The sequence below is a fragment of the Gracilinanus agilis genome, chromosome 2 (assembly GCF_016433145.1).
Source record: "Gracilinanus agilis isolate LMUSP501 chromosome 2, AgileGrace, whole genome shotgun sequence".
Lineage (NCBI taxonomy): Eukaryota > Metazoa > Chordata > Mammalia > Didelphimorphia > Didelphidae > Gracilinanus > Gracilinanus agilis.
Genome location: NC_058131.1, coordinates 644,162,251 through 644,178,594, shown reverse-complemented (window position 1 = coordinate 644,178,594; position 16,344 = coordinate 644,162,251). Strand labels below are relative to the sequence as shown.

Below are 16,344 nucleotides of genomic sequence, written 5' to 3'. Positions count from 1 at the left end.
GAAATAAGGGCTTTGGACGGTATGATTTTTAACATCTGTTGTAACTCTACCTATGTAATCTTGTGTTTCTGAGGAATTTCTCTACTGCGGTAGAGCCAATATTCAAACCCATGTGCTGTGTCTCCACAGCTAGCACTCAGCTCTTCCTGAGATGACAGCCCAATTGAATGTTAATCTTCATGAGGAAATTTAACAGTCTCAAAGTAGTTCTGTACTTGGGAATGGGAGAGAAGAAACAATACAAGGAAAAACATAGTTCCGGGAGTTTCAAAGAATGGAAGAAAGGATAACTACTAAGAGAAAATAATTTGGACCTAGGTCAAAAATGAGAAAGAAAAGACTTCCCTAGTGACCTTGGAAATTGGAAGACTAGATAAAAATTAAGTGTAAAATGTATAAGAAAAGTAACTAGAAAGTCTATAAAAGTCAGAGCAGAAGGATTTATAGGTGAACCTATTAAGAACTCAAATAATAGAAGTATTTGTAGCTTCACTAATCTGCATGCAGTTTATAATTTAAGCGACGTGTTTTAAAACAAAGGATATTGTAGAGGGAGGGGTATAGAGCACAGGAGATGGACTCCAAGCTAAGCTTTTCATGGTCTTTAGAAGAGAAATCCCTCCTCACAGAAGAAACAATAACAGCAAAAACTAGCTAGGAAGCCTTGTATTGCAGGGTTGCCCTGGGCTACCTTTTACACAGCAAACAAAATTCACAGTTTTGAATTCTATATTGTCTTAAGACACAAAATTTACTAAGTATTCTCTGTTTTGACTATCCAGTAGAATTGTGACAATAATATCTTTTATACCTGCAACTTACACAGTGAAAACATATCTTCCTGGGAACAAAACATGAGAAAAACATATTGCTTAAAGCAGGTGCTGAGTGTCATCAAACCTAGGCTACTGGGAGGGCATCAGTATCTTAAATGCTGTTCAGTGCTAAAAAAAAAGTATTTTTGTAAAGATCTAAATTAATTTAAAACTGTTATAATGATTTCTCTTTGAATTTCTTAAGAAAAATATACAAACTCTTATTTATCCTAAAATTCATTGTCTTTTGGAAGAAAAAGAGCCTTGAAAGAGAAATGGTATATCTTCTCAGGGTCTAAAGAATAATCCATTTGTGATGAATTTTCAAAGCAATTATCTTTGGAAAAGTTAGCATTGAAAACTATAGCACAACCTTATGGCCAGTCATAATGAACAAGTCAAATGTAAGGAAAGTTCTTATTTATCAATTTTGAAAAAATGTAATTCAACTACCAAATATTATTTGAAAATATATTCAAGCCATTTAGGATTTAAAGAACAATTATGAAGCTGCAAAAATTTAACCACAAAGCTTTATACACCATAAGGCTTCTCTAACCAATCTTTTCTGAATAACATTCCAACTTCATAAGTGCATGCCAGCTATTATCTTAAGCAACCTGGCCACCTAGATGGCTATAATTAATATCTGACGGCCAAACAGAAAATTATTCTACCTGATAGTTAACCTTCTAATTCTACACTCTGAACTTCTCTGTGATTGTTTCCTTTACCTGAGGCAAAAACTAAGATAATTCTGCCAGAAATGCATATAGGAATAAAAACTTGAAAAATTCAATTCTTTTTCTACCTACTTGTAAAAATACAAGTAGGGAGGAACACCTTGCTCCAAATTATATTTACATTATATACATAATAATCTTCGAGAAAAGTGTGGTTTGCAGGTCACCCACATTTAATGCATGGAACATAATTCCCCTACTCTTGAAAAAAAATCTCATTTTGTTTTCTGTGAATTTCCATTACATATGAAATGAGGGAGAAAAAAATCACTCTTAAAGGTGGAAATGATCTCATAATCCACCTGATCCAATTCCTTCTGAAAAACAAAAACAAAAAAAAAAACTGTCCTTTATATAACTGGGGTCAAACGCAAAAAGAACTGGAGCCACTAAACCAGACAAAAGGATCTCTGCTGGCCACATACTAACTTAGAAAACTACCTATTAACATTATCTATTTTTATTATATTTTGTTTATTTTATTAAATATCTTCCAAGTTCATTTTAATTTGGATCAGCAGCACTTAGGCAGAGGGATGCATGTTTGATACCTTCGCTCTAAAGTACACTTGAAGAGTTTTTGGAGGATCCTCTGCTGGTGTGGTAGGAGGGACTTGGCCGTATCAGCACCACCTACCCTCTGCCCTATTCTCATTCCTTCCTTATCCATTCTTGAGGAACAACAGACCCAGAAGCAGTGCCTTCTGCCAGTCATACAAAGGACAAGTAGAAGAGAGTTAAGTCCTATCCCCAAAGCCCTTGCCAAAGAACATCACCCCTCAGAGGCTATGAACTTCATTTTTCATCTACCACCCCCTAGTTCCCACTATGGCTAACAACTTCTCCCTACCTGTTTGTCCCCAAACCCCTACCTAAATCAGCCACTAGCTACAGAAGAGAAAATTGTCTCCATTCCACTCTTCTTGGTCACTTATAACCATCCTCATCCAAACTCAGCCTCCTTCTAACCTTGCCCACTGCTTCCACTGCTTCCCTGTGTCCTGGAATTCTGTCTCTCAAACTTCTTCATCTACCAGCCCTCCCTGAGATGTGGCACTGACTTACCACTCAGAGCGGATTAACTGGGATCCTGCAAATTACTGAAAAGGGTGTTTAAGGGGAGGGAGCCTAGTAGAACCAATCTCAAAGCAACAATTATATCAAAATAATTTGATATTGACTAAAAAATAGAAAAATTGGTCAAAAATCAGATAAACAACTTCCAGAAGCAATTAAGTGTAGTAACATAATGTTTGATAAACCCAAAGATACTCATCTAATGTGGAAAGTACTCACTATTTGACAAAATTTTTTGGAAAAACCAGAAAGCAATTTGGCAAAAAATTACAGTTAGACCAAAATTTCACACCATATACTATAATAAGCTCCAACTGGATTTGCCTAAGACAGTGGTGGGCAAACTACGGCTTTTGAGCCAGATGTGGCCCCCTGAAATGTTCTATCTGGCTGTGCTTCCTAATCTGATGAATACAATGAGCAGGATACAATACAATGAAACTTTGGAAGAGTTGCCTTAGAAACAGACTGACAGATGAGCATTTCCTTTCCTTTGGCCCCCTCTTTAAAAAGTTTGCCCATCATTGGCCTAAGATATAAAAGGTCATATCGAAAATAATTTATAAGGAAAGGAAAAGAAATGACTTCTACAATTACTGCTAACAATGCAGTTCTTGATCAGATAACCGACAAAGATAATCATACAAGATAAAAAGGGGATTCTGATTATATCAAAATGAAAAACTTTCTCACAAAAATCAGTGACTTTAGAATATGATCGGAAAAAGTTATCTTGTAGAAATCTTCATAGTGAATTTCTCTAATAAAAGACTCAAGGATTAAATATAAAATCCCCATTCGAAGTCCTTTCTAATCTAGCTCCTTCCTACCTTGCTAGTCTTCTAACATCTTACTCATATATACTGGATTCCTGGCTATTCCATGAACAAGATATTCCATCTTCTGACTCTGGGCATTTTCTCTGGCTGTTCCCTAAACATGGAATGCCCTCTCTCTTCCATTCTACCTTAGTTAACAGTTGATCTTAGATGTAAAAATTTCATGTTTAATTTTTACCTTTGAGGTTAACAGGAATACAGATTGGAGGCTTACTGTGGTAAACATTTTTCTGGGGCTGTGAGTGCACCATCATGTATTCAATGAGTAAGGTGTGAGAAGACTAGAAAGTTAGGTCTATCCTTTAAGAACTCAAGTGAATAAGCTTTGACAGTGTCTTTCACTCTCCATTAAAGCACTGTTTTGATGCCAACTCATGACTCTGAAATGACCTTGGGTGTCTGAAAGCTAAATAAATTGAGAATTCTGCCAGGAAATATCAAACCACAAAGACTTTGAGTAAAGGCCCAGAGGAGGCCTGGATTTGTGCCCTTAGATATACCTAGGTTTGTAAAGATATCACCAGGAAAGCTTAACATAAACAGAGGAATTTTTGGGGTCAAAGAAACCTAAAAAAAATTTATGAGAATTTGTATTTTGTTTTGAAGAAGAGATTATACATATATATTACTTAAAAATAAAAAACATATTTGTAAAATATTGAAAACTGCTTAGCAACTAGAATTCTTAGACCCTCTTAACCATTTTTAGCAGGTACTGTGAAGGGGGCTCTAGTTATATAGAAAGGGCTATTTAATTTCAATCACCTCACTATAGTTGACTAGAGGTGGGAACAAAGAAAGGTTTCACTGTATCCACCAAATGCTATTATAGAGAGATAGAGGTTTCCCTGAGCAATTGTTTAAGACTGTAGCAGAGATATAAATACACAAAAGCAAAGGGAAATCTGGAATAAGAAAAGTAAAAAAGCAATAATGTTTAAAAACAAACATGCATGTTCTTTATTTGTCAGAAAAACCTAAATACCATGATGAAAGAAATAATACAAGAAAATTGGTCAAACTTCTAAACATAGAAAACAATGTACCAAATTAAAGAATTTACAGATCATCTAAAAAAACCAAAACCTACCTATATTGCAAACTGCAAGACACACAGTGGTTAAATGGAACAATTTCAACAACAATGACAAATAACAAATTCTGAAAATGATCCAGTAGAAAGGCCATCAAAATATAAAGGAAAAGAAATCTGAATAACCCAATACCCACCAAAAACCACAGGAAAAAATGGAATAATGTGTTCTGAATGGCAAAAGAGCTCAAGGTAAAAACCCACAGCAATCTACCTTGCTAACATGGGCCTAACTATTAATGGGGGAAAAAAGAAACATTCAATTTTTTTAAAGGCATTTGAAAAATTCACAGAAAATAAATCACACCTGAAGAAATGATTTGGTTCACAAATACCTCAGACAACAGATATATAAGAAAATAGCAACCAAGGAAAAGACAACAATGAAATAACAACATAATAATAACAACATATTTACATATTTATTTCTAAAAGTACCCAAGGATACAAGAATGAAAGTAGATGTCAAACAGAAGTGATGGTAGAGAAATAGGCTGAAACGTCTAAGATTAAACCTTACAATACTGCCTACAGTTGTACAGTACACTCTTTTTTTTGTAGGATTAGAAGGCCCCATGAGAAGAGGTGGAGGAGGAAGAAGATAGAAAAGAATACATAACATACCTTAATCAAGTCAAAATCTAACAATGAAGGGAAAATATCTCCTATATTTGTCTCAAGAAGAAAAGAGCTTACAGGAGAATGGGCAGAGAAGCAAAGGGAGATACTGAAAAATGAAGAAGGAAATGGGGAATTCTTGTTCCAATGTTGAGACTTGGTACTACTGATAAATAATTCCAGGAGAAAGGAAAGATAGTCTATAAAGGGAGATGGGGACATTACAACAGGTATAATCTTCAGAGATTTGGTGCATGGAGAGAGCATTCATTCTGCCTTGGTGAAGAATCAGAACTCCTAGGGACAACTGACAATAAAAGAGTGGGAGGATATGGATCCTGGGAGAGTTCACAGGAAATGGGAGGAAAAATGACCATGGGGAAGGCAAGGGTTAATAATGAATTGCACAATCAGAGATTCAGAAAAAGTCTGACCATGGGATAATGTCCTATCGATCACTTGCTAAAACTGTTATTTCTCAGAGGGAGTAATGACAGAAAAAGGGAAATCCAGGGGCAAGGTCCAAGTATCTGAACATAGAAACTGTTAGAAGAATTTAAACTAGGCATCTAGGAATACAGGAATACACAATAGGAATACAGACACTAGAGAGGAATAAATAAGTACAAGAGCTGTTCAGTCAAAGACTGAAAGTAGATAAAAAGGGAAGATAAATAATGAACTAAATGAGGGAAAAGATTTAGAATAAAAGATTTCAAATGAATCAACCAAACCAGTTAAAGTGGAGGAAAGGAAGGCGCATGTTACTTGACTATTTAACTGACAGAAAAATTAAATAACTAGATGAAAGCAAAAAAAAACAACTTATAAATCAAGTAAAACTATAAAAATAAGTTTGGGATAACAAATTGATTGAGGGAAAAGGAATTTAAAGGTGAAAGAAAAGAACTTACAGCTGCCTTAAAACAGATGAAAATAAAATAGCCAGAGACATAATACTGTGTTTACAGAGGAAGAAAAAAACAAAATCCTACTTTAGTAAAAAATTAGAAATGAAAAAAAATTAGAATGGAGGAAAATATAAATCTGTCATAATTTTAAATGTGAATGAATTAAATAATCTAATAAAATGAAAAAAGTGACAGACTGGATAAGAAAACAAAACTTCATAACCTATTGCTTATAAGAACTAGATTTTTAAAAGACATAAATAGAAAAAAAGGGACTAGAAAAAGTTTGTTATGCAACACATGAATTCAAAAAGCGAGAGTGGCAATCAAACAATTGCAAAGAAAGGGTAAGAACCTAAGAATGAGCTCTAGTTTAGAGAAAGAGAGGAGCAAGGGAGCAGAGACAAATTGATTATATAAAATTTCAATGTTTTTGCACAAAGCCAATACACCTATAATCAGAAGGAAAACAACTAACTAGGGAAGAAAAAAATTTCTCTAGCAAGCTGTGGCAATTAGAAATTATTCAAAAAGTGAAATCAGTAATACTTGATTATCCAGTACGCTTTGGAAATTAGATATTAAAGTGAATTTTCCAGATAAAAGCACAACAAACTTACTCTCTTTAGGTGTTACCAATTAAAAAAAAATTTTTAACAGAAAAATGTAATAAACATTATTTATTTCATTTAGTCTTCCTCCTGTAAGTTCATATCTAGCTGGCAAAGTAGATGGGATACAGGGCCTACAGTCAGGAAGAGTTCAAAGGGAAATAATACAAAAGGAGAGTTGGAGCTACACTGTAAAGAGCCTGAGATGCTAAAGAAAAGACTTTGTACTTGACTAAAGGCAGGAGAAGCCACATGAGCTGACTAAGTAGAGGATGACAAAGTTAGACCTCTGCTTGAGGAACATCACTTTTTGACAATTGTGTGAAGAATGACTTAAACAGGTGAAGACTGAGAAACTAGTTCAGAGGCTGTTGCTATAGTCCAGGTAAAATGTAATGGGTCCTGACTCAGGATGGTGACTGTGTGGGCAGAAAAAAAGGGATGGATATTGGAGATATTTTGAAGGTAAATCAACTTGGACAACCAGAAGGATGGCAGTGCTTTGGACAGAATAGGGAAGTTCAAGAGAGATGGTTCTGGAGAAAAAACAGTGAATTCTGTTTTTGGATATGCTGAGTTTGAGATGTACATGTTGAGTTTATGGGCTACCCATTTGTAAATGTCCAATAATTTGATGATATGAAACTCATGCTGGGAATAAAGACCTGGAAGTAAACCTATGGGAGAGGATGAGATCACCAAGTGAGAGCACCCAGAGAATTGGGATACAGTCAGGGTGGTCTAGCAAAGGCTATACTCACATATGGACGATGATACAGAAAAGTGAAGAGCAATAGTCCAGAAGGTAAGAGGCTAAGAGCTCAGGAGTCAGATTGCCCAAGGCTGAGAAATGAGGGAGCTAAGTAGAGACAACTTTTTCTAGCAGTTTGGCTATGAAAAAAGAAGAGAGATATGGGATAGTTACTTGAAATGATGGTAGGATCAAGTAAAGTTTTTTTTTAATGGAAGTGACATGGGCATGTTTATATATGCCTTAGGGAAGGAACCAGGATAGCATATATATATAAAGTTTAGAGGGAGGGGATAATTATCAAAACAATCTTCTGTGAAAGGAAAAAGTGAATAGGATCAGAGGTTCATGTACAAGTATTGGCTTTTTTTTTTTTTTCAGAAGAAAGGCTACCTCACCATAAAAAACTGAAGTAGAAGAGAATGGAAAATGATATCAAGGGGTTCTAGATGTAACAAAAAGGAAAAGAGAAAAGATTTGGGCAAATGGCTTCTATTTTCTCAGAAAAGTGTGAGACAAGGTCCTTATATGAACACCTTGAAGAGTGGAAATAATCCAGGGTACTAGTTTTGTCACAGCATGAGGTACTATAGACAAGGAATTTGAGATTAAAGAAAACAATGTAATGTTGAACTAGTAAAATACAGGGCTGAGATTAGGAAGGGAAGAAACTGAAGTCAGACTAGAGATGACAAGTCATTTTTCCTCTCTAGTAGTTGATTTCCTTATCTATTATAAGGACTACCCAATAATGAAATTCTTTTGTGCAGATATAATGTGCCCATGCCTATAGATTAAAGAGAGTTTGGTATATAGTCTCCAAATGCTAATCTGAACCAATTCCAAGTTGTTTTCCACCTCAAAATTGTACTTAATGTGATTTTTGCATTCAGATGGAAGAGAAAGTGAATAAAATAAATCCATAATTTAAAGTTTATGTCAGTTCAAATAGTTAAGATTTATCTTTTTGACTCAGTTTATCCTAGAGAGGAAAATGAATCTGAAGTCTCAACTTTTTTATTGGATTGCAATAATTTATAGAAACAAAAATAGAATTTTAAACAATTCAAAAGAATCTGATTCAAAATCTATAGCTTATTCACGAACGTGTGTAAGTAGTTTTAGGCACTTAATGTAGTGTTTTTCCTTTTAAGTTCTAATTAAGAATTTTAAAGTTCTACAAAGATTCATAAGCAAATGACCATAGTGTAAAATGTTACAGAATATCATTTATTTGTTTCTACATATTTAAAACAAAGATTTCACCCAGCTCACAGGGTTGTTTGTTGTCAGGATAAAACAAGATGGCTAAATATTATAATAGAAAAGTGTTTGAAGAAAGTTCAAAGCAACATTTAATAGAACATTATATCTACTACAATTATATACATTTACATATAGAAAATATTCTCAGTGAAAATAAAGTACCTAGAGAAAGCAGAAATGAAAACTCAGTAAGAGAAATTAAGAGTAAAGGTTGCATTGTACATAATAGACTTCTCTACCAGCAGCAATGCAATGACCCAGGATAATCCAGAGGAATTTATGAAAAAGAACACTATCCACATCCAGAGAAAGACCTGTGGGAGCAAAAACACAGAAGAAAAACATAGGATCTATCATGTGGTTTGATGAGGATATGATTTGGGATTTGGGCTTTAAATGATGATTCAATCTCAAATATGAATAACATGGAAATAGGTTTTGAACAATGATACATATATAAACCAGTGGAATTGCTTGTCAGCTCTGGGAGGGGACGGTAGAGGGGATCATGAATCATGGAACCATGGAAAAGTAGTCTAAATTAATTAAATTTTTTAAAAAAGAGTAAAGGTTTGTAAGTGTTAAAATTAATGGTTTGGCTACATATATGAAAATTATAAATCTTTTATTTATAAAAGAGGTGAAAGTAGAGAAATACAAAAGGAAAGAAAAAGACATTAACCTATCTAACTAAATATTGTTCCAGTGCTTGGCTCAGCCAGGACTTGTTAACCTTCAATCAGAATGAAACTATCTCCAGAAGACAGGAAGGGAAAACCAGCTGTCCATTCACCCAAGACAATGACTGGAGCTGAAGGTGACTCCTGAGGCCGACCTTTTTCTTGAAGCCGACTTCCTTCTTGGAGTTCACTCTCTACTTGCCTCCTTCACCAGATTTTTTTCACCAGCCTGCCTTCATGGCTTTTATGGTGGTTTCCTATCTCTGCCCCTTTTCATGAGGGCCAATCACAGCTTCCAAGTTATCTGAGTTCTCACCTTTGGAATCACACCTTTCTGAGTGTGTGAACTCTTAAGTTTCTGGCTTGTTCTCACCTAGCATCAAGTAAGATGTGAACTCACTAAGTGGTTTTCAAGCTTCTCCCACCTAGTTCAAGCCTGTGTTAATTCAAAGTTATTGCCAACAAAAGTGTTAACTAAGTAAAGAGAACAAAGGATTCCCTTTTCATAAGTGTGAACTCAAAGAGAACCAAGAATTCCCTTTTACAGGTTGCCTTTGATAAAGGCTAAAAGAATTTAATGGTGCCTACTTAATGGAAATGGGACGCTTGGGTATATTCTTTTCAGTGTAAAGTAATTTTAATGATGTCATTTCAAACATAGAAATTTTAGTTTATTTTTAAAATATAGTTCATTTTATTTCTAAGTTTTGTACACAGAAGATAAAGGAACTATATTTAGGAGACTATATTTAGGTGTGTGTGGGGGACAATTTCAAGCAGCACCAAATTATAAACCACAATTCTTCAGAAGAATAAATACTTGTGCACGCAAAGCCAACAGAATGGGTGTTTGGCAAAAGCAAAACCCTACATTTTCAGTTTTTCTGGATTATATGTCCCTTCTGGTAGCAGTTCCTTAGCCATAAAACTCTATTCTAGTATGGATTTTTAAAAAATTCATTTTGATTCTAAGTGCATTAATTTAAGCCTAACTAATAGCAACCAAGTAAATGAGACTAAGGCAATGGGCTTATATCTACCCACAAAGAAGCAAGATTTACTACCACTAGGAAAAAATAGAAAAGAAAAGTAAGTTATGTAGGGCCTAAAAGAAAAGGACCTTTTCTATCTTCCCCTAATTTTTTAAACACTCTTTTCTCCTTTGGGTCTCACATGTAGTTACCATATAACATTATGTACTATAGTTATATACAATCCCCATTTACCATCTTACAAAAACAGGGATTATACTGTATCCAAAATCTCTAATTCCTCCAATACCTGGTCGTACATATAGTGGTCATATAAAATGTAGGCAGACATGGCATATATGTATGTTGTTTAAACTATCTACTTACTTAATAGCCACATTTTGTGTGTGCCACAAACATCTAGGAGAGTGATGGCAATCCTATGGCACAGGTGCCAAGGGTGGCATGCAGAGCTCTCTGTGGGCACTCGGCCACCTCCTCAAAGTTTGTTACTAGAAAAGCAGAAGGCCTTGGGCGGAGCCGCTCCCCTCCCCCTCTCCACAGGGCCTAATGACAGCATGTGGCTTGATGACCATGGTGGGGCATGGCACGTGGTCTCTGGGGGGCAGGGCGGCACTCTGTCTCTAAAAGGTCTGCCAGCACTGATCTAGGAGAATCAGGAAGACTCCTGTCAAAAATGGCATCTTCTTCAAAGCTCAACCCCTGCAGAATATCTGAGAAAACTGAGGATTCTAAAAAATGAGGAGAGACTATATTCCAGCCATGGAGGATGGTCTGGGCAAAGGCAGAGAGATAGAAGATGAAATGTCATTATGAATAATAGTCTATGATTCTAAGTATTAAGGAAAACTATAAATGTCTTATGGCTCTGTCACAAATAGATAAAAATAAGGCAAGTAAAAGAAGTTATTTCAGAGTTCAATATATATTTTGCTTTTTTAAAATTTTCTTTAACTCTTCTAAGAATTCTTGTTGGGCTTATATCCAATATGTTTTTCTCTGAGGCTTTGCTTATAAATGTTTTCAAGCCATTGTTTCTGCATTTGTGTCTTGAGCTTCCCTACCACCACAGAAGTTCTTTATGGTCATATCCTTTTTTTGTTTGCTCATGCTACCAGCCTAATTTTTTCTGGAAAGGGGTGGTAGGCCCAAAAAGTTTGGGAACCACTGGACTAGGCAGACCAAGGGCAGGCAGCCCTTGGCCAGAGTGAAGCGGTCTCTGGTTAGGAAACTGAGTTGATCTAATAGCTAATTTGTAGATAATGATAAATAATAATATTGAGGATCTCTTGAAGATTTGGTCTTAAAATCCTAGCTACCAACCTTCTCACTCCCAAAACACCCTCTTCCAATCCCACCACCCTTTTCCCACCTCCTGGGCCCAGGGGAAGAGGTAGGTGAGTGGACAGGACGAAGTCAGGTCAGGGAAGAACCCAGCTCTGGGTTTCCAGGGCTTTTTATACTCTCAGCTCAACTGCCAGTTGGTATCTGCCAAGTGTCTCATGCCCCCTTCAATATTCCATCCAGGGCAACTGACAGGTTTGCCCTAAGCCAACATGGCAATGCTAAAATCCTATATTACACTCTCTGCCTTCCTTTACAAAATCCTATTCTTTGTTCACACTAGAACTGCCAAGAGAAAGCTGCTTTGGATCGGTGATCTGTGACATAGGAGTTAAGATGTATTTCTTTACATCTTTCACTCAATACTCCTAGTTCTATCCTCTGGTGCTAAGAACAAGTACATTCCTTTTTCCCCCAAGACTTGTCCATGAACTTCAATTAATCATTATTCTTGCATCACAACTTGCTATATATTATTACGACTGAGGAATACATCTCAGGAAAAATCTTAGTCCACTGCCTTGTCGAACAATAATACTTGCAAGAAATAAACTCTAATCTATTATGGTCAAAACATCAACTCAAAATTGTACTCTTTAAACCAAACCCCAAAGAAGACAAAGCCTTCATCAAGACAGAGCCCTCTGGCATTAAAAATGCTGTGTCTAGAGCCATCGCTAATTTTATTTCCTTTCTGAATTTGACACCTCCTTCAGGAGAAAACCCAAATCTAATTAAACGTCCTTTTTATCTATTCCAAGTCTTTGCCATGCCATTTTCCAGTTTTCCCAAAAGTGTTTTGTCAAATAGTGAGTTGTTGCCCCCAAAACTTGCATCTTTTGATTTGTCAAACACTAAATTGTAACGGTCACTTATCACTATGCATTGTGTGCCTAATCAATTCCATTGATCCACCACTGTATTTCTTGGCCAGGGCCACATTTATAAAATATTTTTTGATAGTTCAATTATTATGGCATTGAATAAATTAGTTAATTTAGGTTGAATTGTCATTTTTATTATATTGGCTTGGGCTACCCATGAGCAGTTAGTATTTTTCTAGATTTTCAGATTTGACTTTGTGTGAAAAAGAGTTTTGCAATTGTGTTTATTACTTCTCTGTTAGCTATAGAGATGAGAGACAAAGTTTAACCCTTATCGTTTCCAAAATAAATACAACCATCCTAGTATTCAAGTACAAAAATGCACCATATGCTTTTATATCACTTGCTTTTATACACACACACACACACACACAGAATGCAGCTTTCTGATAAAAAGGAAAACTAGATTTTGTAAAGTATCTTTAAATGACCAAGAATTAACCCCGTAGCTCTTTCTATATTGCCAGATAAAATCACACAGGAGACTCAAAGTATCCTTCTGTTCTTTAGGTAAAAACAGAATAGCAAGTAATCAATGGCATCTATAATTTCCAACAACAGATGTATCTTGCTATAGTTAACTCCTAATTACTTCTACACAGAGATCCATTCTCCAATTCAACCAGAAAGAAAGAAAATTTTTTATTAAAAAGAATTTTTAACTCAACAAACTTTCATTAAACACTTGCTAAGTTAATTAATCAATATCAATAAATAAATGTTTATTAAGGACCTACTATATGATCCACTGTGCTAGGCATTGAGAATAAAGAAATAAGAACAACAGTATTTGCCTTCAAGAAATTCACATTTTACTAGAGGAAACATCATAAGCAAACAGAATAGCATTGTCCTCCATCCTACCCTTGGTCAGCTGGTCTTTCTGACTTATTCTCTACAAAAGTACTTTTCCAACCCCTATAAAAATATATGCATATATACATGTATATTTATAAATCATCTTCCACTGCTGACCCAATTCAAACAGATAACTTTTAACTATAAAAAGGGTCATTTAAGTTATTATACTTAAGATTTCAGAAAGCACTATATTAAATAAATTTAAGATTACATTGTATTATCCCACCAAAAACAAGTCATGGCTTAAATAAGTTTGAAGTCTTTTTAGTAATTAAGTAAAAGGAGATCAAGATTTGAAAAATAATAAAACAAAATTTTCAAAAGAAACACTTTAGTCTTACCAGATGCCAATGAGATTTTCCAAGGCAGAGATTCACATCTTGCCTAATCTGTACTGTGGCTATATGCTCTGTTGAATTGCTGAACTTCTTAAAGTCATGATTTCTTTTCTGTTCAATATAACTCCAAGCTCCAGGCCCTATGTGCCCAGAAGGTAGGGTTCTCATAATTGCCCTGGTTCCAGTATAAACGGATTTCTTAACTTCCCTATCATTTTTGCAAAATCTTCTAATTAACAAAGTAGACCTCTCCTTTTTGTTTTTAAAACTATCTTCCTCCATGTCTTCTTCAAAATGATCAGTAGTACAATCTTCCAAATGACTCAAAAAAGCCTTAGTGGGGATTCTTCCGGGAAAATTATCACCACAGCTTTTATTTGAACATACCATTTTTACCTTCTGGCAAGATCTCTCTAAGCATAAATATTTATCACTTAAGGTATCACAGTTATCACGTATCTTCAGTCCATTCTTACTGTCATAGTCATTTGCCAGTTTCATTAAGCTACAAGTATATGCTGAGTAGTTGCCCTTTCCATCATCTCCAGTATTTGGTAGTTGTACACAGCTGACACAATCATCTAAAATTAAACCATCAGATATGGTACAGAAAGTCTTTGATACATTTCTCTCAGCTGCACAATGAAAACAAAATATAGCCATGCTATTGGCATGATCTTGGCTAGCCAGAATACCTGCTGATTGACTTCTTATCAGATTTGTTTCTCCTGAAGGTTCATCTACTTCCAGTTTAATTCCAGAAAACATGTTTCTTTCCAGTGAAGGTGAAATTCCAGTATTCAAACATAAGTTATCTTCTGATATAGAGTCACATGATTTATATAACTGGCATTTTTTAGGTATGTTGTTACAGTTAATGTTAATATATTTCATTGAATCCACCACACTTTTCTCCTCAAAGTCTTCATCACTATTTTTATCACTAATTGATTCTTTATCTGACACAGAAAAAAGCTTGGGCAACGAATTTTCAATATGTCCTGCTCTAAATCTGTTTAAACATGAGAGAGTATGAGGGATTTCTTTGTTTAGTTTCTTAGTATTTTTTATAACATTGATGTTTGAGGCATTTTCACTATTTTCATCTGTAGATGAGTGAGCAGCTATCACTTTCTTCTGTGTCACAGGAACAAGAACAGAAGTTACCATTTCTTCAGAGGTCATCTTGACATATACTGACTTCAGTTATTCGGGTTTTTCCCCTCTGAGGATCATATCATGATTTTTTACGAAATACCAATTTGCTAGAAAAATAAGCTAAGATATGTCTTCTTTTAAAATATTAATTATTCTCTTCATGCAGTTGTAATAGGTCAAAAAAGGTTATTCCTTTGGTAACTTAGTAACATGAAATGTTTTTTCCAGAAGATTTTTTGTAAGCATAGTAATTTTGTAGCTTGCTTTTGCAAAAACAACAATTTTCCACCCAGTCTGTTCTATGAGGTACAGTGCAATTATTTTATTTAATTTTTAGCAGAAAGGGCATTCTGGAATAGCTGCTCCATCATTTAGCTGCATTTGACTTAGGTAGCTAATTCAGGAGTTTCCTGCAGAAAAAAAAAAAAGAGAATATTATACTCTGTGACAAATTAGATTCTTAAAAATAATTACAATTTTAAAATAAAAGCATTGTCAAGTTTGATTCTATTTTTATAATCAGAAATTTATTTATTTCAAAAAATAATATACTAACCAACAGTTATAGATTTCATTTAAAATATAAACTTTATTTGGAATAATTATATCTACAGTTTTAACAAGATACTGTTGTTAATAGTGCAATAGTTGTAAATTCTAAATCTTTAGATTATAGCTAAATATGTTCTACAAAAACAATCAGGTATAGCCTTATTTAGTTTAGCTTTCTTTGTCTTTGGAAGTAGCATCAAGATGTGTTATTATTTCATTTATTCAAGCTAATATATATTTCAGTATTTTAATAACATAAATCTTACCTGCTCTAAATTTCTGTGAATACAAATGTGAACTTTTATGTCTTCCTGCCTTTATATTTTATCCCTTGTGCTCCTCTTTTCCTCCCCTCTCACTTCATATATATTAGTTACACATTCTCTCTCAAACACAAACACAGAAATCTCTCATCTCCCAAGCACAAATAGGCTTTCACACACATACTTGACAATAAGAGCTAACATTTACATATTACTTACTATGTGCCAGGAACGGGTACTAAGCATTTAAAATTATTATCTTATTTGATCTTCAGAACAACAACGGGAGATAAATATTATTATTACCTCCATTTTGCAGATGAGGAAACTGAGACAAATTGGTTAAGTGACATTCCCAGGGTCACACAGCTAGAAAGTGTCTTAACTCAAATTTCAACTCAGGTCTTCCTAATTCTGGGTCCAGGGCTCTATCCACTGAGCCACCTAGCTATCTAGGGTCAAGAGAAGGCAAAAATATATTCTGCTGGAAATTTGCTGCGAATACCTCTATACTCTAACATGAATGAGACAGGAGACAGAGGGTTCAT

The 16,344-nt window shown here is 34.8% G+C and overlaps 1 protein-coding gene across 2 annotated transcripts in view; it reads right to left on the bottom strand.

The window, feature by feature from the left end:
* The window catches only part of PLCE1 (phospholipase C epsilon 1), a 298,156-nt gene extending 283,108 nt beyond the window's left edge, over positions 1–15,048 (bottom strand). The window contains exon 1 of one of the 2 annotated variants that reach the window (XM_044665696.1): positions 13,827–15,048. In XM_044665696.1, the coding sequence (XP_044521631.1) occupies positions 13,827–15,008 (1,182 nt within the window). In that variant the 5' untranslated portion in view covers positions 15,009–15,048. The remainder of the gene's footprint in view (positions 1–13,826) is intronic. The other variant, XM_044665697.1, reaches the window with a different exon arrangement.
* Between the last annotated feature and the right edge of the window lie 1,296 nt (positions 15,049–16,344).